The 24,032-nt window shown below is 46.7% G+C and overlaps 1 protein-coding gene across 2 annotated transcripts; it reads right to left on the bottom strand.

Annotated features, from left to right (window-relative positions):
- Nucleotides 1-10,361: 10,361 nt before the first annotated feature.
- Nucleotides 10,362-23,568, bottom strand: LACTBL1 (lactamase beta like 1). Of its 2 annotated transcripts, none has more exons than XM_061450055.1 (7): nucleotides 23,485-23,568; nucleotides 20,179-20,323; nucleotides 18,854-18,963; nucleotides 17,589-17,746; nucleotides 15,880-16,127; nucleotides 13,420-13,525; nucleotides 10,362-11,583 (listed from the first exon to the last, which is right to left on the bottom strand). In XM_061450055.1, the coding sequence occupies exons 1-7, from the start codon at nucleotides 23,503-23,505 to the stop codon at nucleotides 10,605-10,607; spliced, it is 1,767 nt and encodes a 588-aa protein (XP_061306039.1). In that variant the 5' UTR covers nucleotides 23,506-23,568; the 3' UTR covers nucleotides 10,362-10,604. The 2 variants fall into 2 exon arrangements, with proteins under 2 accessions (XP_061306039.1, XP_061306040.1); XM_061450056.1 differs by lacking the exon at nucleotides 23,485-23,568 and adding an exon at nucleotides 22,783-22,907.
- Between the last annotated feature and the right edge of the window lie 464 nt (nucleotides 23,569-24,032).

The raw sequence follows: 24,032 nt of genomic DNA, 5'->3' as shown, positions 1-24,032 counted from the left end.
CGCCTTTGCTGCCTGTCTCCTGTGCTCCTCAGCACTCCATCTCCCCTGTGCCCTTCCTCATAACTCCTAGGGCCACCCATTCCTGCTGCCCCAGCTGGTCCCTCCAGCAGTACGGGTACGAGTAGGAGTCAGTGGCATATAAAAACCTTGATGATTTGTGCCTCAATCAGGGACACAATGTCCTTGGTGAAGCGCATGCTGTCCTCGGCCAGCATGGTCAGGACATTGATGCGCTGCTTGCTGTTGTGGGTCAGCTGCACCAGCAATGACCCGTATTCGCGTTTCACGTCTTTCTGATCTTTGCAGCTCCCAGCGCTGCTCTCTGGGGGCAGCATGCTGCTGTGAACGGGGCCTGCGCCACAGGACCCAACCCACAGACCTAGAGCCTGCGATCCCCTCACGCCGCGGTGCGCAACTGCAGCCTCCCCTCGCACCCAGTGAGTTTGTTGTGAGGATGGGGCCCGTCGCCTTGGAAACCGCGTCTTGTTCCCTCACTGCGCCCTGATTGGCTGGCGACCCTCTGCTCAGCCCTGATTGGCTCATCCCATAATTGTTATGGAATCCGTAAGGAACAGGACTGGAAGTTTCTGTGATGGAGGAGCCTGGAGTAAGGAGAAGAAACTGAGATGGGGCTTCAATCGTGAGACATGCTGCTCTCCCAGAGCTTTTGGTGGGATGAGTCCCAAACCCTCTCCTAGTACGAGCAGGGAGGGAGGGCTCTTGCTCTCCTGGGAGTCCCCTGCCCCCTTTGCTGTCTCTCCTTGTCCCTTCTACATTCCTCCTCCTGCATCCTCTGCACCTCTGCTGCCTGTCTCCTGTGCTCCTCACCACTCCATCTCCCCTATGCCCTTCCTCCTAACTCCTAGGGCCACCCATTCCTGCTGCCCCAGCTGGTCCCTCCAGCAGTACGGGTACGAGTAGGAGTCAGTGGCATATAAAAACCTTGGTGATTTGTGCCTCAATCAGGGACACAATGTCCTTGGTGAAGCGCATGTTGTCCTCGGCCAGCATGGTCAGGACATTGATGCGCTGCTTGCTGTTGTGGGTCAGCTGCACCAGCAATGACCCGTATTCGCGTTTCACGTCTTTCTGATCTTTGCAGCTCCCAGCGCTGCTCTCTGGGGGCAGCATGCTGCTGTGAACGGGGCCTGCGCCGCAGGACCCAACCCACAGACCTAGAGCCTGCGATCCCCTCACGCCGCGGTGCGCAACTGCAGCCTCCCCTCGCACCCAGTGAGTTTGTTGTGAGGATGGGGCCCGTCGCCTTGGAAACCGCATCTGTTCCCTCACTGCGCCCTGATTGGCTGGCGACCCTCTGCTCAGCCCTGATTGGCTCATCCCTCCCAGCAGCAGCCTCTGGCTGCCTAGGACCATCTTCCTCTGCTTGGCTCCTGGGCTAAAGCCCCCTTCTTGCACCGCCTCCTGACTCTGCTTGCGTTTCCCTCCTCAGCTGCTCTGCCTCTCCCTGCACCTTTCCCTCTCGGCCCTGACCTTCCCTGGCTCCCTTGCGCAATCCGGCCTTTCCTCCGTGCCCTCACTTGGGACTCTGTGGCCTCACCAGCGTTTGGCTTGGCTGCCGCTGTGGGGATGTTGCTGTGTGCGGCTCTGCTCTGCCATCGCCACAGGGCCAGCCGTGGGTGGATGTCAATGAACATGGGATGGATGTCAGCTCATATGGATGTCAGGGGCCACACAGACTGCACCAGCTTCACTAGGATTCATTTGTTTTATTTCTAGCTGAGCAAGCTCGATTTGCTGACTTTCAACCAAGCGTCCAGAAAGAGCTGGCTGAGATCTTTCAGTGATCCCTGACTCAGCTGAGCATGCTGGGGAACTAAGTACACTTACTGAGTTCCAACCACCGTGCTGTGTTTCAGCACCCTGTACAAACCCTTCCAACGTCACTCTACAATCACGAGTAGAGTGAGTGCTAAGAATGCAACTCTTTTGATGCTGCCTTTGAAGGGAGGTCTTATTCCACCCAGCCCTTCTTTTCATGGGGACACTTGTGTAAACTGGATGATACGGTCCCCTTTGCAGCATGTCCTCTTACATAGTCCAGAACTTCTAGTTCTTGTGGCATAGCTCAGCTTTATTCACATGATAAAGTATTATTAAACAGTTATCATCATCTCACTGTTTTTACTTCTGTGACATCATTCTCATTCCCAGTAGACTCATATAGAGAGTCTCAGTGGGCTGAGTAACATGGCAATGGTCTCTGAGGATCTATTACAGTGGCTGGGGTGTGATGCCATTCCATACTGTCAGGTTACACTTACGTGGAGCAGATGTTCTGCACACGGATGTGTTCATTTGCTGAGAGTGTAATATCTTGCTAAATAAAAATGAAACATAACTTCATTATGTTTTAGATATCATTAATAATAATTACTAACTATATTATTTATTATTAATTATAAATTATGTTAATTAATTCTAATAATCATTAGTGCTATTTGTTATTTTTGTGCTTTATGGAAAACTGCCTTGGGATTGTCTGACCTATTCTGTGTTTCTTTGACTTAGTGCACATCCTTTCTAATATACAGACATTAACATTTCTCACATTTTCTTCTGTTTCATGAGGTGAAGCTTTTCGTGAGGGTTCACGGGACAGTGGTGCAGACCTTTGCAACTGGTTGTAATATTAAATAACCTTTTTTGCTGTCTTGTGAGGCTAACGGGCACCTCTGTGGATTTCTGTTCCCACAAACCTCAAAGGTAAGCCTTCAGTGCATGCAATGTAAATATAACCTGATGTTTGGATTTACTAGACTAAGATGGAGGAACCATAAACAATTGTAACAGTATCGGTGATATGCTTGTCATATACAGTTGCATTGCAAGAGTCTGAAACACAGTCTTTCCTTGCACACACACAGTAAGAATCACGTTTAAATAGACAAATTAAACATGAAGATGCAAACCAGACTTCATTAGATCTGAAGCAAAGCCTTGCATGAGTAAACGAGTATCATCATCTCTGTGTAACTGCAGATGTTGACCTTTTAGTGTGTGTTTTCACCAATTCCATCATGGAGACATTTTGAAGATGAGTGGGTTTAAAATGAAAACCGCAAGAGAAAAATCCTTCTAGGGATTTAAATATAACCCCCCCCCCCCCCCCCTTGCCCAAAGAAATCACTGCACTGCTCATTGTGGAAAGCTTGCAGGCTCAGCTGGCAACGTGGTCCCTCCTGCTCTGGGATGAAAGGTGTCCTCCACATGTGCTGCTGGATCTGCAGCTGCCTCCTGGCTGGGCTGGGACTGCAGGGAAAGACCTCTGAGGATGGTCCCTCTGCCCTCCCTGGGCATGGAGAAGGGCCCAGCAGCAAGGCAGGGGAGTCCCTGCCTGAGCCTGGCAGTGCTTCCTTATCAAGGCTTCTTTTGTGAATGGGGAGATACATTAATCTTCTGTTGGTTTTACCCTAACACCACCCATGTTAAAACACACAAAAGTGGGTTTGGTCCTGAATAAACCATTAAGAACCCTGCTTACCTGGGCCCACGTTAAAGTTTTTTCTGTCACAGTAAAAAAGAGTGACAAATAACCCCTGAAATGCCATTCTAGCCCATTTCTAACAGCACTACCACAGACAGTCCTGCAGACAAGCCAGAATGGTGCGCTGTGACCTCCTTCAAAGCATTCCCTCCAGCTGCAGACGGTGCTTTGAGCTTTGGATGAACTAGTTCCCATTTTCTCCCTAATTAGACTAGATTTTCTGGTTCCCTTCAATGCTACTGTAGCACAAATGATTGCTCACACCTGACCCTCCCAATGTCTGTTCAGCTCCCTCCCCCTTCCATCTCAGCTGGGCCAGAAATCATTCTGAGAGCCTCTGGCATTTGATAATATTTAGCAATGGATCAAATAGAAGGTGTTTGATGATTAATGGCATTTGGAAAAACATCATATACCCTGCGAAGTTTTACACCCTCTCTATTCACATGCCAGCAAATGAAGACTTGCAAAGTGAGGTAATGTCTCCTATTAAACCAACTGATACAAAGGCAGACAGAACAATAGGGAAATGCTTTGGACCATTCAACGTTCTGGTTGCGAGCAGTTGGGCTGAGTTGCATTTCATTTAGTTCATCAGTTTGAACTGAAATGATGGTGGGTGAAAATGTGAGATGCGATGGTTCTCGTGGGGGAGCAGCTATTGCTAGAGCAAGGAGAAAAGAGTCAGTGGAAATGCAGAGCTGTTGTGTTGAGTTAGCTCCATGGTTGTCTTGTGGATCCGTTGCCCATCAGCAGCTCTAGCTCAAATTTCCTTTCACTTGCATACCAAGGGACTTTTCCGTGCTCTGAAATCGCAGTGCAAGGCAGTCTCCCAAGGGAAGGCAGTCAGGAAACGTGCTTTAAAAACCCACTGCTCTTGATTTGGACTAAAAGGAGATGCTTTTGATGAAGGCAGCTTTTCTTCCAAAATCCCTTTAGCGTGAGAAGAGATGGATCACTGATGTTTCAGTGCCATGTGGATGTCATAGGCGTGTATGCACAGCTCCCAAATGCTTCACATATTGAAGAATGTCTCGTTCTGCAGGACAGAGTATCCCTGACAGGCCTTGACAAATTAGCTAGAGAGAATTCCTTCCTGAGGATCCTGGGATAACCAATGCAATAATGAATGCTGGGCCAAGGTAGAGAGATCACTTTGGAGGCATCAGTGCTCCTGCAGCCCTGCTGCTCACATCCTGGGCTCCAGAAGACTTTTGGGAGCTCCGGGCTTGCTAAGAGATGCTTTACTGCTTGTGAATCGATGAATTAACTCCCTTTCCACACATTGGGTGTTTTATAGCACAAAGTCAAAGGGAAGACAGAGGAAGATGGGAATCATCTCTTCCAATGTTCAATGGGAAGGGAGTTAAGTGTTAAATTCCACGACTCTTCAAAAAGTTATTGAAAGTGCTATTGGGGTGGTCACAAGTGGCCTCTGCATCTATCAGGGCTATAAAATCTCAAGGCAATGAACCCAAGTTGGTAACCTGCAGATGACTGAAACCGCCTCTGTGGACTAATACTTCATGACCAAGCATGTTTGTATCTATGTGATGCAATCCATGCACACACGGATCACAGTAACTCCAGACTGATATGCAAGTAGGGATGGACAATGTATCAAGCAGTCAAATTAATAAAGCAAATACACTTTACAGCTCTTAAAAACCAGCAGTGATGTCCTGTGCTTCAAGTGTCCTGTTCAGTTGGTCTCTGTCAGTGTCCCTGCTATCTCAGGAATATTTGCATCTCTGTTTGCCTATGAGACTGTCTGAAGTTTGTGGACCGGATGGGATGGAGTTTTCTTTTGGGAGCTTTCTTTGCTGTAGTAACCCCTGAATTCACAGACTCACAGCCTGGGCTACCTTTGATCCTAGCTCTTCAGCTTAAACAAGTTCGATCTCTATCAGCCTGTTTCCTGTGTGCATTCACTCTTCCGTGTATTTTACAAACACAGAAACATGTACCCCAAAACATCTGCCTGTTCCTCAGTGTGCAAGTACTGTCCTGCCGTGATCAGGATGTGTCTCTCACGCACTCACCATCCTGCAGCTGATCAGCAGCACCTTCACAGTGGATCAGCTGCTTTGCTGCCCATCATCTCACACTGCTCTGGCTGGAAGATGGAGCAGTTTGGGTGTTGTGTACAAGGGGAGCTGCTGGCAGGTCATGCTGCTCAGCAGGGTACAACTGCTTTTTCTCATTCAGGTGCAAAGGTGGAAGGATGGCAGTCACCTCCTGCTGGTCCTGGCCCATTGATTGCTTCTGCTTTAAGCCAGCCTGCCTTGAAAGCAGCAAAGGTGTCAGTGAATGAACAGCCAGCCAAGTAAGTGACAGTGGCGTATCTGAGGAACGTGCTGGTTTAGAGGACCTGCCTCTAGCTTGCTGGATTGGGCATCTTTTTATCACCTTTCCTTGCCCAAAGCAGAGGGTGGGAAGGAAAGCATCTTCCTGAGCATCTCACCCTGCAGGAAAGTCTGCTTGCGTACCACAGGGACAATCCAGGTCCAGCAGACAAGGTTCATGACTTCTGCCTGTGGGGTTTGCACACTGGCAGATTGGCCAGAAAGCAGAGGCAAGAAAAGATTCCAGCAGAGGCTCCCACCCAGGGACAGGAAAGAGAGGAAGTGGCTTCTTTTACATTGGGGTTTAATGGCTTCATCTCTGCTGCTTCTGAGCTGGACAGGAATTTAATGTCTTTTGTTAGGAAAGTTCCAGTTTGTAAGTGATGTACCAGAAAAAAATGCTTGAAGATTCTCCAGATCCTATCCTTTGTTCCTAGGTTCCTAAGATTTTGATATACAAAAGTCTTTATATTTACATTGCATTGCATAAAACAAGTCCATTCCATACAAACCATAGGTGCACAGACTGAGTTACAAGTGTAAATGTCCATCTCAGCAATAGATTATCTAATTGGCTGTCAGTAGTGCTTGAGCAAGAACTTTTAGTCTTTTAGTGTTTGTTTAAACCTGACTTTTCCTTAGAGCAGACTAGGCCCAGAGCTAGGAGGTGAAACCCCAAAGAACTGGTGGTATTTCAGGCCAGGTTGATTTAAAGGATTGGGAAGAAATCCACAATTTTTCTTAAAATATCATAGTAGTCATTATGTGCAGTTATGGGCACGCTGACATCACGGGGCTGGGGTTGAAGAGGAAAATACACCACTTTCAGTATTTCCAATATATTTTATTTAGTTGTCTTGTTGGTTGGGTGCTGTGTTTGGACTGGTCCTGCCCCTCTACTCTGCTCTTGTGAGACCTCACCTGAGCACTGTGTGCAGTGCTGGTGTCCTCAACATAAAAAGGACATGGAACTGTTGGAACAAGTCCAGAGGAGGCCACGAGGATGATCAGGGGCTGGAGCACCTCCTGTATGGAGACAGGCTGAGAACATTGGGGCTGTTCAGCCTGGAGAAGAGAAACTGCGTGGAGACCTCAGAGCAGCTTCCAGTGCCTGAAGGGAGAAACAAGGGTGCTGGAGAGGGACTCTTCTTTTGGGACTGCAGTGATAGGACAAGGGGTAACGGGTTCGAACTGAAACAGGGGAAGTTTAGATTGGATCTAAGGAGGAAATTCTTTCCTGTGAGGGTGCTGAGGCACTGGAATGGGTTGCCCAGGGAAGCTGTGAATGCTCCATCCCTGGCAGTGTTCAAGGCCAGGATGGACGAAACCTTGGGTGCCATGGTTTAGTGTGAGGTGTCCCTGCCCATGGCAGGGGGTTGGAACTGGATGATCTTAAGGTCCTTTCCAACCCAAACTATTCTATGATTCGATGATTCATGGACGGATGAAAAGTCTGACTACAACCATAGCTTAACCATTAATAGCCTAAGAATTTGTTTGAGCCCCAGAAGCACAAATAAACCATTGCAGTGTTAGAACCCCTATGAATAAAGACTGAGGAGCACTTTGCCTGTTTGGTGGTGGCTGGTTTTGAAGAACAGGGCAGAAGTGAACGTTCAGAGCCCCTTCTGTGATTTGGGGTCTATCAATGCATCCTCTGAGGGTGTTTGCACCTCTCTCCCAGGAGATGGCAGAAGAATCCCAACGATGGTAAATAACAGTCATTGCGAGCTGTCATTTTGCTGTCATGTTTAAGCAGTGAGAAAAATCAGGGAGCTGTTGAGGGACAATACAAAAGATCAAAACCTTACGGATTTACCAGCGAGGCTTTTCATGCTGTCTCTAAATTTATGCCCTCATGCTATGCATATAGTGATGTGCTGTGGCTTGATTTCATATCAGACATCCCTCCAGCTGAAGCGAAGTGAAAAGTCAGTTATAATGTGTCAGCTGGGAGCAAAGAAGGTTGTAAAGGGCTGGGCTGTTTGTCAGGAAGATCTTGGGTCAGGAGGGATGGACTGACAGGGTCAGTTTTTAGGTTAGAACTCCGACTGCAGGACTGAATTGCTCAAAATGAAGTCACAACAATCCCGTTTTACAAGCCTGTGGGTGGGAGATGCCGGAAACTGGGACTGAGTGAACCACAGTGCCTCAGAGATCACACAAAGCTCCTGCACCTAACAGCATGTGAAGTGGCACCGTGTACATCACGAGCAGGGCTTCCAGGCAGCAACACTGGCACAAAGTGCATTGCAGTGCTGGAGAGCAAAGCAGAGCTGCTCCAGCTCAGGACTGATACCCGCTAAGATGCAGCATTGAGGTATATTGCAGGCGTCAGGCTGCCTGGTCATCCACCGAGCAACATCGTGTGAGATGCACCCAGCCATGGAGGTGCAGTGGGGAGCAGACAGGACACAGCCAACAAAACAAAGGGGGCTTTAGAAGGCAAACATGAAGGGCATGGATATCACCCGAACGGCTTCACAGGTGGAATGCTTGTCTGCTGCACAAGATGCCTGGTTCAAACCCCTCTCTATCCTGAGCCAGATGTCCTCCTTTCAGGTAACGTGCCTTCATCAGCAAGTTATGGGCTGTTTTCCAGCAAGTGGCTCTCAATCTGCCACACTGAACACCTCTCTTGCTGTTAATGAGAATGAACAAGAGCACCAAACAGAGCCGGTGTCCAGGTCTGAGGGTGACTCACTAGCAAAGGAAAGACTCGTTAGTGTCTGCGGTCCTGATGGAAAGGTAAAACATCCTATCCTCTCCATCAGGCAGATGGAGACATCCCAGTGGTGCGGCATCCTGACTAGACAGTGCCATGGGGTATAAATCCTAATGATTCTTGGAAGTTTTTAGAGGCAGCTGGTGGCTAAACCACCACTTCTTCTGTTCCAAAGCAAGAACTGCCCCAAACTGGCACACAGCCCTCACTCAAAAAGACCAGCGTTAAACTGCTTGAATGTCTTGCAATCAACTGTTACATCTTGTGAGTTCAAAGCCTGGAAAGCAATGTTGTGTCAGGCATGCCATGGAGAGAAAAGGCACCTCTACAGGAAATCAACCCTAGTGCAACGTATCTGCCCGCACACCTCTGGGCATGAGCATACATGACTGCAGCAAGAATTTGCATAGAGTTTATTGCTGTTTCTAGAGACCAGGTGAAATACTCGAGCATATGATGTTCATATTACACATGAAATGTAATTACCTACAAAGTCCAGAGGAAACCAGTAAAGCAGCAACGATGACTACCTGTAAGGCAAGGTTCACGTTATTTCATATCTTTATCAGGCAGGGAGCCGAGTCTGCAGATCACAGTTTTCTAGGCCTTCAGTGATGGTCTCTGTACACAAAAATGAAGCTGAAAACCTGCCCACAGAGTGAAAACAGTGAAAGACAAGAGGAAAGGGAGGCAGGGAGAGGAATTTTCTAATCCTCTCTGAGACACGTCCGCTTTTGAGACGCTGAGCAAACATGCAGTAGAAGGAAGTCACTCTGCAAGAGGATCTAAACTCAGTTCTGGCATATGGGAACATGCATTTTGAAGGGTCTTTGATCGTGCTAGGCTGCCTACCCTTTTGCATTGCCTTCAGGATTTCCAGGCTGTACAGCCATTCTGCAGATGGCTATTCATTTTAAGGTAAGAGTTATCTTTGCCCTGACCCTCTGCTTGCTTTAATTTCAGGGTCTAGTTAGGGCTGCAATCACGATATCCTCCCAAACTTGCATGGGCATTGCAGGAGCCAAGACTCCTCAGTCAGGGGCACTTGCTCTGCTTGCACTCGTGCCTGACCCTGCTCCCATCATAGCGATATGGTGTTGGCATTGAGTGGGCACAAGCAGGGAGAAGAAATTGCACCTGTGGCTTTGCAGATTGCTTGCTGCTGTACCTGTCCTAAAGGTAGACTTCTGCTGGCTAACGCACTATCCCTTAGCATCCTCCTTCACGGGTATGTATGCCTACAGACACCCTACCCAAAGCACGCATTCCCACGCATTCCTGTACTTAAATGCCACACTCACACAGTTGCCTATATACTGACATAGACCCAAACTTGAGTCCCGCTGGAATATACCAGCATAAGTTCATATGTGCCCGCTCACATGAGTAAGCTTCAGCTTTAATACTGAAATGCTTCAACATCCTTTGTGTGCCCACCACTTCTGCAGAAATCCATCCACCCTGGATGCTCTTTCCACAGCTTCCATGTGATCCAGGAAGGAAATGGACCCTCACTTCCCATGTGTCACAAGCAGGGCTTGTAGACTGGTGTCATTTTCTAGCACATGATGTTTTTGGCTTAACCAGGTGAGGAATCCTCTTCATGTTAGATGAGCTCCTGAAGAGCCCTGGACTGAAGAAGATACGTTTTCTGAGAGATAGAGGGAATTTTCAGCCCTGTGATGATTCCATCAATCACCACAATGGTCATCGAACAGACAGTGTAAGTGTGGAGTCTTAATTGCTTGTCTTTCTTTTTTTCCTTCCATATTCCATCCATCCAGCACATTCCCACCTCTGTTTTCTGCAAGCACCCTCAGTTGCTAGCTGGCCCGTTGTGCACTGCCAGGGATTGCAAGCCATTAAAGTAGTTTTAGAAGTGGGATGTGACATATTGTTTGGGCAAAGAAGTCCGTTGCAACCATCTTTCCCTTTTAAATACCTCCATAAAGCCACACAGACAGGAGAGTCTGGTAAGACAGAGAATTGGAGCCATGTCCCAGAAGGGTCCAGAAAAGCAGGGGGACATTTAGCTATAGAATACAGGTTTACGAAGCACACGCACCACGTTGTACGTGTTCAGCCCTGGCGCATCAAAACCAGGAGACAAACCTTTGCGATCGAAGGGGTAAAAGTTAAAGAGCTGCCCGTTTTGGGTCTCCAGGGAGATGGAAGCAGAGCCCAGGTGCAGAACACATGGGAACTCCTTGTCAAAAACAACTTGGAAAACACGATCTTCCAGGTGGTGGAGCTTGATTGTCCGGTACTTTTCAGGAATCAGCTCTTCCACATGAGGCCCAAACTGCTGCATGACCAGCACCCCACCAGCTCCAACTTTGATCTCATAGAAAGTCAGATTGGAATAGGTGTAGTAGCCAACATAAGGGCCTGGACTTGGAGGAGGAATCAAGCTTTTCTCTGCCTCTCTGAATGCCGTCTCCATGGCAGGAATAAGACGCTCATATGTCTGAGTCACAATATCCCCACCCTGAGGCCTGGGCCCTGCCATCAGCACAATGAAGCTCAGGTGGAGCTTGGGGATAAGGGAGAAGGTTGCTGAATAGCCATCGAGGTCTCCATCCTTCCTAATGACATCGTATCCCAATTGCTCATTAATCTCCCAGGGTGTGCCGGTCTTGTTAGCAAAGTATTCCGTGGAGCATTTAAACAGAGGGGTGAGCATCGTCTTCACTGTGTCAGGTGCCAGGAGACGACGGTGGTAGGTACCTAAGAAGACCATTGCCAGCTTGGCAAGGTCAGCAGCTGTGGAGTACATCTGGCCAGAAGGTCTGTACCAGCCAAGGTCATAGAGAGGGGCTGGCTGCCGGCTGCCATAGAAACCCACAGCCATCTGGGATCGGATCGGTGGTGTGATGTCAAAGCCAGTGTCCTCCATGCCCAAGCGGTCCAGGATGTTCTCTGAGACCCAGCGCTGGTATTGCCCCTCCGCTGCGTGGTCAGCTAGCACATGTGCCATCAGTGAGAAGGCCAAATTACTGTAGTGACATCTGAAAAGGAAGAGGAATGTATCTGGATCAGCCTTACCTCCATGATCCAATGTGGGTATGAGGATGCAAAACCAGTAGCTAGGTCTCCCTTCTCTGGGGAAAATCTCTCATTTTATCAGATGACACGCTAAAGGGAGGAGAGATGTAAGAGGGACAAAGGAAAACTGAGTGTGGCTGCCTTGATTTGTTGTTAAGAAAGGGATTTCATACAGAAACTTCAACAGAAGGCTGCATGGAGACCTCAGAGCAGCCTTCCAGTATCTGAAGGGGGCTCATAAGGATGCCAGGGAGGGACTTCATCAGGGATTGTAGTGATAGGACAAGGGGTGACAAGGTTAAAACTTAGGAGAAGTTTAGATTGGATATAAGGAGGAAGCTTTTTACTGTTAGGGTGCTGAGGCACTGGAATGGGTTGTCCAGGGAAGTTGTGAATGCTCCATCCCTGGTGATGTCCAAGGCCAGGTTGGACAGAGTCTTGGGTGCCATGGTTTAGTGTGAGGTGTCCCTGCCCTTGGCAGGGGGTTGGAGCTGGCTGATCTTAAGGTCCTTTCCAACCCTGACTGCTCTATGATTCTATTTAACCACTATGTACAGGAAGAGGGCTGGAGATGGAAAACAAAAAAACCTTTTATGCAAAAACCCCCTATATCTGCATATCTGATTTATTGTTCATCATTTTCCACCAAACAATATATCCATTCTTTTTAAGAACAGAGCTGAAAGTTACAAGTGCTTTCTGTAAAGGTCTCAAAATCCCAGGTAAGCCTCTTTGGAGATTTAACATGGGATAATCGTTTAAGCACCTAAGCTACCTTAAGATAAAAGCACTTAAAAAGCACTTAAAATTCTACAAAGCAGCATCCAGCAGTGCTGAGTCATCAGAGACACCTGAGTGCTTCAGTCTTTAATATCCACAAAGTGATTTAAGGCTTTGCGCTTGAACGAAGTTTAATAGCGTGAAGACAGAAATGGGCAAGAGTTTTCAAACGCATTTTGAAGTTCATGATGTTTTTAGCATTGTTGGTTTTATTTATTTTTGTGTAAATCCCCACATCTCACCGAGGCCTGATCAAATTTATTTACATCATAAATCTGGTACCGCTTCAATCGTTTCCAGCCCATCTAGCTGAACACAAGCATGGTGAGCATACATATTTCTACCCAAGAATAAGCACATTCTGGATCTAGAATTTTCTATCTGAAATAAGCATCCCAAGAAAAACACGATAAGGTTTCTATATCAGGGAATGGGAATTTCATTGAGGAAAAATGATCTTAGGAGACAGTGTTAAAACTATCAACATGTCAAGCAATGAGGGGTTGAGAGTCTAGGAGTGGATGTCCTTACATCCTTTAATGGTGAGCATAATATCCTTCACCTGCTGGATGCTGTTTGTATTTTTGAGTGTTTGTAACTCAGGTAATAGACTTTTAAGAGGCTATGTAACCTGTGACAGACATTAGTAGAACTAGGTAATTTAGGAAAATGCAAATCACTATGGACATAGCATGATTTTAGGTGAAATAAAATGATTAAATGAACGTGCCTTTCCACTGTTGAAAATCTGCATCTTTCACAGTTTAAGGCTCATTGGACCTAACTATAGAAGTTTAATCTGCCTCATCTAGGCTTCTCACTCAAGCTCTATGCAAATTAAAAGAACCCCTGGCACCTCCAGTCCCTCCTTCCAACCTAAGACAGGGCATGGGTAGATGGCTGAAGCTCCCTCTAGGAATGGCTGTCTTTTATCCATGGCCCATAGAGACTGCCGATGAGGCTGATACCGGTGGAGAACACAAACCCCCATCAAAGACTTGCAAGTGGATATATCTGACCTCGTTCCTGGATCAACAACCAAGACATCGTCTTTCAGGAGCGCTAGAGCATCTTGTGTATTGCCCTTCCACAGCAGGCTGGTAGACCGCAGCCTCCTGGGCAGACCTGTGCCGTGGAAAAGAGGAAACAGGGTGAGACAAGGAAATGGTCCAGGAAAACTTTCAGTGTGGTGAAAAGGGAGCAAAAGGCAAGATTCAAAAGCACGATGGAAGTAACACCGATGCCTACATGTGCTTCATACAGATAACAAACGTGCTGCAATGACCTGGATTACATCTGGGATGAAATCCGCATTGCAGTTTAGAGCTGACTTTGACGAAGAGGTTAAGAGGAAAGCAGTAAGGGTACAGGACAGAGAAATGACTTGCAATTGTCTGCTCAGTGACTACATGTTGAATCATGGCAAAGCTGACTAAGGCCCTATTCCTTTGCAGCAGCTGCTGTTCATCTCAAGTGGCCTGGCCTTGGGATTTGAACTGGAATGAGAGCACTTTTCCTGCTTCTGGTCTGCGGTTATTTGTGCAGCTGAATGAGCAGAGAAGAGATGCAGTGACCGTCTTCCAGTAGTCAGTGGGTTCCTTCATTCCCTACTTGTCACAACGGCAGCAGACCTTCCTGCACCACCAGTGACCTGACAGCACTGCCATGTCTCTCTTGAGGTTCCTTAGAAGGGGTAAACCAGAGAATGTGTGAGCATCACAGAAAATCCAGTCCTTGATCTATACCGCATGGGCTGCTAACTGGTGAAGTGACAAGCATACTGCTGCTCATTTACATTAGTGTCTCATCCTGGCATTCACATCCATTAGAAAATCATAGTTTTAACAAGTTGGAGCTTCTCCCTAGCAATGTACCCATCAAGTGTTTTGGAGCAGAATCTCTTGCCTTGCTTTTGTAATATGCAATCAAGAAAAGCCCTGATAATAAGGATATATTATAGATCAGTTTGCACTGGAAGAATTCAGATAAAAACCACTTCACATTATGTCATGCAGCGGCTTTGATTTTGATGTTAAGCAGAACCTGTTTCCTTTTGATTTTTGACAGACGGGAAGTGTAACGTGACCTCAACATTCACTGGATTTTCAATGGGGAATTTAAACTGCTTCTCATTGGACTGAACTCTAAGGGTCCAAGCTGGTTGCTGTGGGCTGCTGGTGTGCTCTGGGAAATTTGGGCCACATTCTATAAAAAACAAGAAAAAAAAAAGATATAGGGATGTAAAAGATGCAAAAGGAGCTAAGCAGGGGCACAAATGCAGCACAGTGACGGTAGCGATGGAATGGCTGCACTTGACAAATAAATATGCTATGACCAGGAACACTTTTGACACGTTTCCTACAAGTGTTTCTGGGGCATCCCTCGCACCTTACTGTGTGACAGGGAACTGCAGCGAGGCTGGGAAGGGCAGCCCCAGCACACGCTGCTCCTGCAAGGAGCACCCAGGCCAGCTTCAGCTCCTGAGAGTCAGAGGGGAGCAGGCAGAGTTCGTGTCTCTGAGGACATCATCAGGCTGCCTAGAGGAAGAGCCTGTCTTCATGGGAAGGAGCTGGGCAGAGCTGGGCACACATCTTTCTGCCTCCTGCATGGCCACTTTGGGTCCTTTGTTTGTTTCCAGTCACATCTTTCCTTTTTGGGGAACCCTTGTTTTGATACTGGCTTCTTTCAGGTGATGCTCTACCCTGTCCTCAGGCACTGCATTTTGCCTACATGCTATTTTGATCTTAAGTCCTAATTTTAGGGCGTTTATTCCAATCTGGAATAATGCAGGTCCTACAGAGGTTGATTCAAATGCCACATGAGATATCAGCAGTTTCTTTGGTCAATAAATTCTGGAATATCTGAGTCAAGTATTAGCAGCTTTCTTTCTGAGAAAGGTTCAAGTTCTCCTGAGCCCTGTGAGCTCCTTCAACCTTAATGTAAGAATTACCCAATTACGAAGGCAGCAGCAGATTAACAGGCTTCTACAAGCAATAGCTCAGGAATCCCAGACTGGGAACCCCACTGACAGCTCAATTTTGCTCAATGGTCAAGGTGCATCTGCTCAAAGCAAAGAGGGATGGTGCCACTTTGACCATCAACTCTATATCCCAGAGAAATGAAAGCACTCTGGACTAGAGGACAAAAACTCCTTCTGCAATTGGGGCCTGATTCCCAGTCATGCTACTGTGTTGAAAGAAATATGTATTCACCTTGCACAGGAAAAGCAGTTCCCCATCCCACTGTGCAGCTTGGCCCCTTTCCTAGCAGGCGGCCTGGACAAGAGGTTCCTTTTAACACCTGATGAAGCTGCTGACAGCCTGCTTCCAAGGGTCTTGTCGGACCTCTGGGACATGCAAAGGTGAAATGGCCTCAACAGCAACCCTTTTTATCCCTAGGACACGGTCTGCTCTCACTATGGACTCTTCCAGGTGGTACAGCGGTGGGCCCAGGGCAAGCAGGCAGCAGTGTTGTCTCACCTGAGAGCTGGCTGGCCATTCTGCGCAAGGTAACAGGCGATGGCTTAAGTGGCACTGAGCCTTTTTCCAGGAAAACCAGCCCATCTGCTGTGTGTCTCTGCTCCGATTCCTTGAGCCTTCCCAGAGGGTTCTTAATAACAAAGTTCTGGGCATAGCGTTCCAATGGATCATCAAGAGACGTGACTTTCCCTTCCTCCCACATCTTGTACAACATAATGGTGGGGAAGATCTTGGAGATGCTGGCAATTCTAGTAAGGAACAAACAGTGATGGAAATTAAGCATCAAAACCCCATGGTTTGAGAGGAAGAAGAGATCACCCAATGGACTTACTGCCTGTAGCTCTACATGCTGCACCTTTGCTAGTTCAAAAGGGAATGGCTAAAATGCAAGTAAGAACCTTGAATTAATATCCCTAGTTCTGGCCTTTACAGACTTCAACATAAACTTCAGGAGTATATCCCCAGTAGTGCAGTGGGCTACAGATCTCTTTCTGCTCATTTAATATTCATACAACATAATGTTTTGTAAATTATTGCTTAGTAAATACCACAACAAATTGCAAGTAGTTTATTAGAATTTTCAGGTTAAAAGGCCATAAAGTTTTACAGTTCATGTTCAGAGTTGCTATTTGGGTGGCTTAAGAACAGCGCCAGATTTACAAAAGGCCTTCTGGAGTATGAGTTTGATTCTATATTGCTGGCTTTCAGAAGCAGGGTCATGATTAAGAGGGATGGCCAGGCACGTTCATATTGTGCTGCTAGAGGTGAAATTCTTGGACCAACAGAAGACAGCAGAGAGTGAAAGCATTTGCCAAGGATGTTTTAATTAATCAAGAGCACAAGTCAGAGGATCAGATACTGGGGTAGTTCCAACCACAAATCATGATGACTGGCAATAGGGTTTTGGGGGGAGTCTCCATCATGCAGTCATCGCATTCGGCTGTTAACTAAAAGGTTGGTGATTCAAGCCCACCCAGAGATGGGTTCTCCTATGCCTGCCAGTGGCAGGGGCTTGGAACTACATGACCTTTAAGGCCCCTTCCAAACAAAATGATATCATGATATACAGAGGTGTTAAAAACAGGTAATCACCGTAATTTCCTAAATTGTATATTCTGAGGACAATATTTGACAGTAAGTGTGCACCCTGTATGTTTCATACACACAACAGTTATAATGCAGTTTAATAAGAATAATAAATTATTTAATTTAATAATAATTAATTTAATAATAATTCATTAATAGATCTTTAAAGGGAGCAAACACTTCCTCTATATTAGGTTTTGGTTTTTTTTAACCTAACGCTATGAGCTTGATTCTATCTTCATCTAAAAAGTAATGGTCAACATGGCTTTGACTTCACTAGGAGATGTGTAAGTGTACAGGTCTTTACATGTTCCATAGCTACTCTTCCCAAACCCCGTTTTTCACTAGACCAATTTTCTTCACTTCTCAGCTCTTGCCATTAAAATCTTGTCAGATTGAACTAAAAATAATGAAAACCAAAATCCAAAGGAAACAACTCAGTGAGCCACAAGCATGATTTACGGTCTAGCTGAAGCATTGTCTCTCAGGTTTTCACAGAAGAGGTTTCTGCAGCAGACCTGAGGCAGTAGAAGATGTGGTTTGCGACAGTGGTTCTACCCAGTTATCAGCTATGTGTACCTGCTCTTTTCCTAGCACTTAGGCCTGCGATACATCTGTCTCACCTGTAAATAGTGTATTCATTGGGCACCACTGAGGAGGGGTCCGAAGCGTTCTTCTTCCCAAAGTTGCCTGTCCAAAGCACGGTGTCATTGTAGATAACAATGGCAGACATGGCAGGGAGACCAGAGCTATGAATCTTCTGGCGCAGCATCACATCTACCTGGGGAATGGAGGGAAAGGATGAATTTCCAAACCAAGAGCCTTACAATGCATACAGTCTGTAACAGGTGGTAGAAGAACCAGACCATCAGCCCTCCTTACTTCCAAGCACTTGAAAGTGGTTTTTCCAAATGGATTTTGCCAAAAGAAAATATTTTAACTGTACTGTTCTTTTGAATTGCTTATGCTGAATTATTCAGTATCTTTCTTTCAATCTACATGTCCACCGTATAGAAGAATGTGGTGATCATCCTTGTAATGCCTATGATGCTTCTGTAATTGCAACCAAATGCTAAAACCTATAATTGCAATTTCTTCATTTTTAGACTGTCCCGTGCACATCTGCTCTTTACATTCAAAGATGTATGAGAAAACAATCCCGACTTGTCAAACATCCCACGACACTTTTCGTGCCACGAAACAGCTCTGATAACTAAGCAACTCAAGAAAAAAGGACATGTGATAGGGAATGTCCTGTCAGAGCATGGCTGTCCTTATGGTCCATACAGTCATACAGGAAATAAAGCAGTATTTCTTCATCGCAAATAGAGCCTACCAGAATGTCAAACAGTGCTAATATTTCAGAGGCAGTATATCATAGTGAAGAAAAGCAGGTCTCTCTCATTCATGTGCAGGTCCCCTTCCTCTTCTCCTTTCCCTTCATTCTGTTCCTTGTAGTTACCTACAAATAGCTTCTTGATTTTTAAAGGGTAGCATGGGGGAAGCCAGCAAAGCAGTAAAATAAGGAATTGGCAGCCACTGATGAATAGAAACTTGTTACATGAGTCACTTACTTCCCAGGGTATGGGGGCTGCCTAATAGTATAGAAGATGCCAAAAGCTGCCATTTTCTGCTTATATCTGATCTCCACACCTTCTGATGGACAATGCTATTTCATTATAGCTTACCCTTTGGATAGGATAACTGCATATTGACCTGTTCTGTAGGTTCAGGGAAGTTTTAAATACCCATTTTCAGATTCACACATTCTTCACTTCCTTGATTTCCCACCTCCTGCCCCACAGATGCTAAGGGGCAAAATATTCTCCCCTTTACACCTTCAGAAAAGCAGTCAGAAGCTCTGTCCCTCTGTTCCCTTGTCACAGACCTTCTCCAATGCATCCTTCAGAATGGGGATTGGGTGGTCCAGGGGTACTGGTTCAGGATAGCGGGGGCACATCTGCACGGCTTCTGATCTCACTTCCATCACAGATGGGCCTGGAAGGCATTTCAAAGGTACAATATATGACCTCAATAGGCACTCTAACAAGCTTTGACCTCATACAGCAGTCAGCACTAGCTGTCTTGCTTGTGTTGTCCAAAGCTGAAGGACACTTCTGCACAGGAAAGAGATAATGGATTGTTTCTATCTCACATAAAACAGAACTTGAAGAGGGCACCGTGCTCTGTTATTGCTTGTTCCAACATGGGTTGGACGTGGGATGGACAGGAACTGCAGTGAGCTTCAACTGACTGCAACCTGGAAGAGGAAGGATCTGGGACTATGGAAGACTCTGTAGGGTATCTGATAGTGGGTTTAGACCCCTGCCTGTGCCTAGGGTAAAGTCTGAGTTTGGATTCAGGACAGAGATGTTCCATGCATACCATAACCTTAGAAAATAGATGTACAAGTGAACTGAAATCTAGCACTATAGCAGCTGATACGCTGCATACCTCGTATGTCAGCTGTCCTCGAATTAGCTGTAACCTGCATATGCCAGAGACATATCTTAAATTTCTGTGGCAAGCAGAGATCTTTCAACTCAGTGAGAGATGGGAAATCTCTTACTTGGAGGCACTATTTTCCCAGTTGATCCCAAGGTGTTCATAAATACAGTTCCTCTGCTCTGTCAGCTGGAAACAAAACGTGTCTTTATCTTTTCACTTACCATCGAAGCACGAAGCACTAGAAATACACATGAGAACTTTGAGATGGATGAGGATTGATGCACAAGAGCCTACAGGCAGCCTCCAATATTCTGTGATAAAACTTTGGGTCTGAAATCTTTTCAGACAGTGGTCTGTGACCCGAGGACTTGAGCCAGTTCAGAAGTTTCAGATTATGGGACTAGGAAAGGGAGAACCCATAAGCTGAAGCACATGGTGAGGTGTAAAACAAAGCGTGTTGTAAACTGGAGGGACTTTTACAATATAATAGAGAATATAAAATAAAATATCTGCTTGGTATATCAATTAGCCTACATTAGTGCCAGAAGTAATGGAGCTTCTCTGGATGCCAACAGAATTACGTGGTACTCCATCAGCCCCGTGTTCATCTCCTCTCTGCCCTTGTACCAGCTGGGAGGAAGCACATTTGTGTGCTGCTTGAGGAAATGCTCTTTGAAGAACATTATCCACACGGGGAGAAAGGCATTTATTGGTCTCAGGAGCTTCTGTGCCAAACCATGACCAAGATTAAAGATGGTTACTCACTGGGCTCCACCTTGGGAAGGCTGTACTGCCACAGAAAGCAGCCCGTCATTGCAACAGACAACACGAAGAAGAAGATGCCCAACACATGAATCCACTTCACCTCCATAACAGCGAGCTTGAGGAGACTCCGGCTGCTGGATGCCTGCTGTAAGCAGAAATTATATGGTCTCAGAGAGAGAAAAACTGCCTCTTGTGCATATCAGCTGTGTGAAAGGAACACACTACACTGGAGAATAAAGCTACTGAAGAGACGGGGACCAATTGCAGCACTATTGTGGCACCAGAGCTGGGCATACCAGCCCACACTCTAAACTGGAACCAGGGTTGACTTGTCTTCCAATGATGTTTATGAGATGTTACTCTCCTTACCTTGTTGGTCTACTTCTTGTAGACAAACATGCACACGTGTTGCCTTTTCCCCTCCCTGCTGGTGAGCCTCATCAGCCCAAACTAGCAGAGTTCTTTGTTACAGCTCTAGTTTCCTCCTTTCTCAACCTTTGTATCTTTCCAACCCCTTTTTTAGCAGTCCAGCATCTTCATGGCAGCCACTAGGCCATATCATGTGAGGAGATCCAGCTTTTATAAATGAATGACTGAGTTTTTTGCCATGAACTGCATTTACCCTTCTATTTTGTGCCTGTAATTCCCATTGCATCATGTACCATCTGTAAGCTTGGCATTTATAGATGCCATGTTTTGGAAAACTGGCTAATATTTTGAGTTCATGCAGGTCTCCCAACACTGGAGACCATCCAGGTCGGTGGTACTGACATCTAAATGGTGGAGAAAAGCAAGGAACAGATGACAAACTATGAGGTGCCTAAGCAAGAGCTGTGCTCTTTCACTGACTGCAGGAGGTCAATAGGGTGCTTTTGAAAGTTTGGCAATGAATGCTATACAACATATGGCCTGCCATTTGCATCCAATATGGTCCACATTCCCAAGCTATTTCGGGGTGTCTGGGCTCACTTGTAGGACAGACAGACTGAAATACTCCCTTCGGATTTTCACATGGCCCGTTTTTTCCTTCTTGAGATACAAGATTGTCCACGTAAAAGCTTCAGCAATTCAATGGAGCCTCGTCTCTCACAACTAAGGAAACTGCAAAGCCACTTCCAGACTTGAATACAGCTCTGTGGCTTTTTAAGGATCCAGCTGAGGAATCTGGCCCCTGCTGAAACTCTAGGGTACAATTCCACTTTCAGTACAAGAATGGAAATACAACACAATTATTTCCGAAGCCCTTTAGCCTGCTCAGTCATTCCCACACAAATTCCTGAAGGCAATTTTCCTTCAGGTTCTTCCATAACATAATTAACATTTCAAGGGTGAGTTAAGACCATACAGGTGCCTTCAGACCCACTCGGACCTCAGCTCCTCAGCACACATGCAGTCTGTATTCCAGCCTAAGTGACATGTTCCTAAATAGAGGAATGCCATTTTGACACAGAAATCAGCTCGGTTTAGATATGCCAACCTCATACAGTGCCTCATTAGGCAGGAGATCATACCCACGCAAGGAGAACTGTGTGTATTGAGATCTCTTTAATCACCCCCATGCTGGCAGGCTTCAGTTTGTGCTGAAGGATGTTGCCTAGAGCTGCAATGAGATGCTGTTTCCCTGCAGCATGGAGCAGGATATAGCTCTCTTTGCTCCGGAGTAGTCATGGGGTGACTATCTTAGATTTAGCCCCATCATAATAAGGTAACTCCCATAGCAACATGAAGACTCTCTGAGCATTCGTCTGCCTCTTTCCTTTCTTCACTGAAAAACCCTGACTCCTCAGTCCTTAAGAGAAGGATGAAAAGAAGAAGTTTTCTGGTATATGTCTCATCTCACGAGCTCCAGACTCCCTAGACCACTAACGGAGCACCCAAAGATCCCAACACTGAACTCTCATCCCTTTTGTCCAGACTCCTCTTTACCTCTTGTGGATGATAAGTGCTCTGAGCATCTCTTTCATCCTCTGACCCACAATATAGCGGTGATGCCATAAAACTGTTGCAATGCTATGAAACAAGAGACAAGGATCTCTCTTTTACTGATGGGGCATCAAATATGCAAAGTGAGAGGGAATTTCATCAACCTGAGGAGATGCTCTACCCTCTAAGCTACCCTGCAAGAAAAACACCACTCTTTCCTTGTACCTGGGGGACTGTAAGTCAAACAGGTAGGTAGATACCTCCTTCTAGTCATACCCAGGACCTGTCTGGTCTCGCCTCCCTTTCAGCTGGTTTCTCCATCTCACCTACATTACTCCATGACCATCACTGCTAACAGCATAAACACAGCAAGGCAAGGGGAGGGAGGCTACCAAACACTTGAATACAAGCAAATGAATGCAAATGCATGCAGGAACATGTGCGTATAGCTTCCCATGGGAATGGGGGAAATGTAGCTCTATTTTTTTCCCCCTAAGCTTTGAAAATCTTGGGTTGGGGTAGGGGGGATATTGGGATGTCACACAGACCACCCAGGTACACAGTCCTGCCCCATCACACTTATCTAATCAGACTATCACAGACCCTGGGGGCCACTAGGTCAGAGGCACATCTCAACACTGGTTAGGTAAAGCCAGAAAGAGCCCAGTCCCCTGCACGTACCATCACCAAAAGCCGTCTCAGTCCCAAAGGCTGTTGTCAGACATCCCAGCGAACGCACACCGTAAGAAAACCGCCCCGTCTGATCTGAGCCCCAGTGGCAGGGGAGCAGGATGCTTTGCCATGCTTATCACGGGCCGGTGCTGTGCAGTCACTCTGGCTGCTTTTAGCTCATGAGAGTCCTGCTCTGGGTTTCCCTGTCCACTTGACCCCTTCAGACTCTGCAGAAAGCGCTGCTGACCTCCCCTGGGCAAGATTAAGTGCCAGGGACAGAATGGCATTCATGCTTAGGAAAGGGCCTGAGTGATTGACTGTTAATTCTCCCTAATGCTTCTCTGCCATGTGTGTGAATCACAGCTGAACCCATGAGGGCTTCGCAGTCTATTTATAGCAGCTTCATCTCCTCCTAACATCTGAACAGGAGGCGATTAACTCATGGGATGGACGGCCCCTGCATGCCTCCAGCCAGGGCAGGCTCGGGCTGTTGCAGGAAGGGGAGGCAGAGGGAGCTTAAGGCAGGAGCTCAAGCACTCTCTGGGCTTAATCCTGAATAGACTCCTGGAGTCCCCCCCAAGAGAGTCGTTCCCAGCTATCAGGAATGTCTGTGTCACTGTGCATAGGTGGAGCTGATATTTCCTTTCCTCTGAGCCGCTGGGCAGCCTGAAGGGTGGCAGGAGGTTGTGATGTGCACAAGGTGAGCCTTACCTGCAGCTGTAAGCCGTCCATGTCTGCTCAGAAGTCTCTTCTAATTCCCTGTGCTGTCTGCCTCCAGAAACAAAAGGCTTGTAAAGGTCTGTGATGAAGGCAAACAAGAGTTAGTGCAGGGCAAAAAAACTGAGTCAGAGCAAGGGGGAAAGCGCAGGGTAAGGAAGCCCAGCTCAAATAAGCAGACCAGCAGAGAGGGACTGGTTTTGGACAGGGAGATAAACCACAGTAACCGCATAAGGTAAGTCCACAGTATCACCTTCCCTCTTTCTACCTCTGGTTTGGCAGCACCTTATGTTTGCTGCAAGGGCTGACCCCAAGTTCTGGGGCTTCCTCACTCACCCCACCTCCCAAACACAAGGAACTGGACCTTCAGGACCTTCAGAGCTGACACGTTTCCATTGTGCCTGCTCTGTGGAGTCCTTCCAGCCCTTTCCTTGGCTTCTCAGCCTTGCTCCCTCTGCACAGCCAACAGCACAGTGCTTAGTCTTGGGAAACACAGGCATAGCCAAGAAACTGCATGGAAGTGTCAAGATACTGGGATGGCA

The sequence above is a fragment of the Pezoporus flaviventris genome, unplaced genomic scaffold (assembly GCF_033815535.1).
Source record: "Pezoporus flaviventris isolate CSIRO_AGI_PZ_B2104156 unplaced genomic scaffold, CSIRO_AGI_Pfla_v1 ptg000009l, whole genome shotgun sequence".
NCBI classification, from domain to species: Eukaryota; Metazoa; Chordata; class Aves; order Psittaciformes; family Psittacidae; genus Pezoporus; species Pezoporus flaviventris.
The sequence above is the reverse complement of the archived record's forward strand: the minus strand, read 5'-3'. Positions and strand labels throughout refer to the sequence as shown.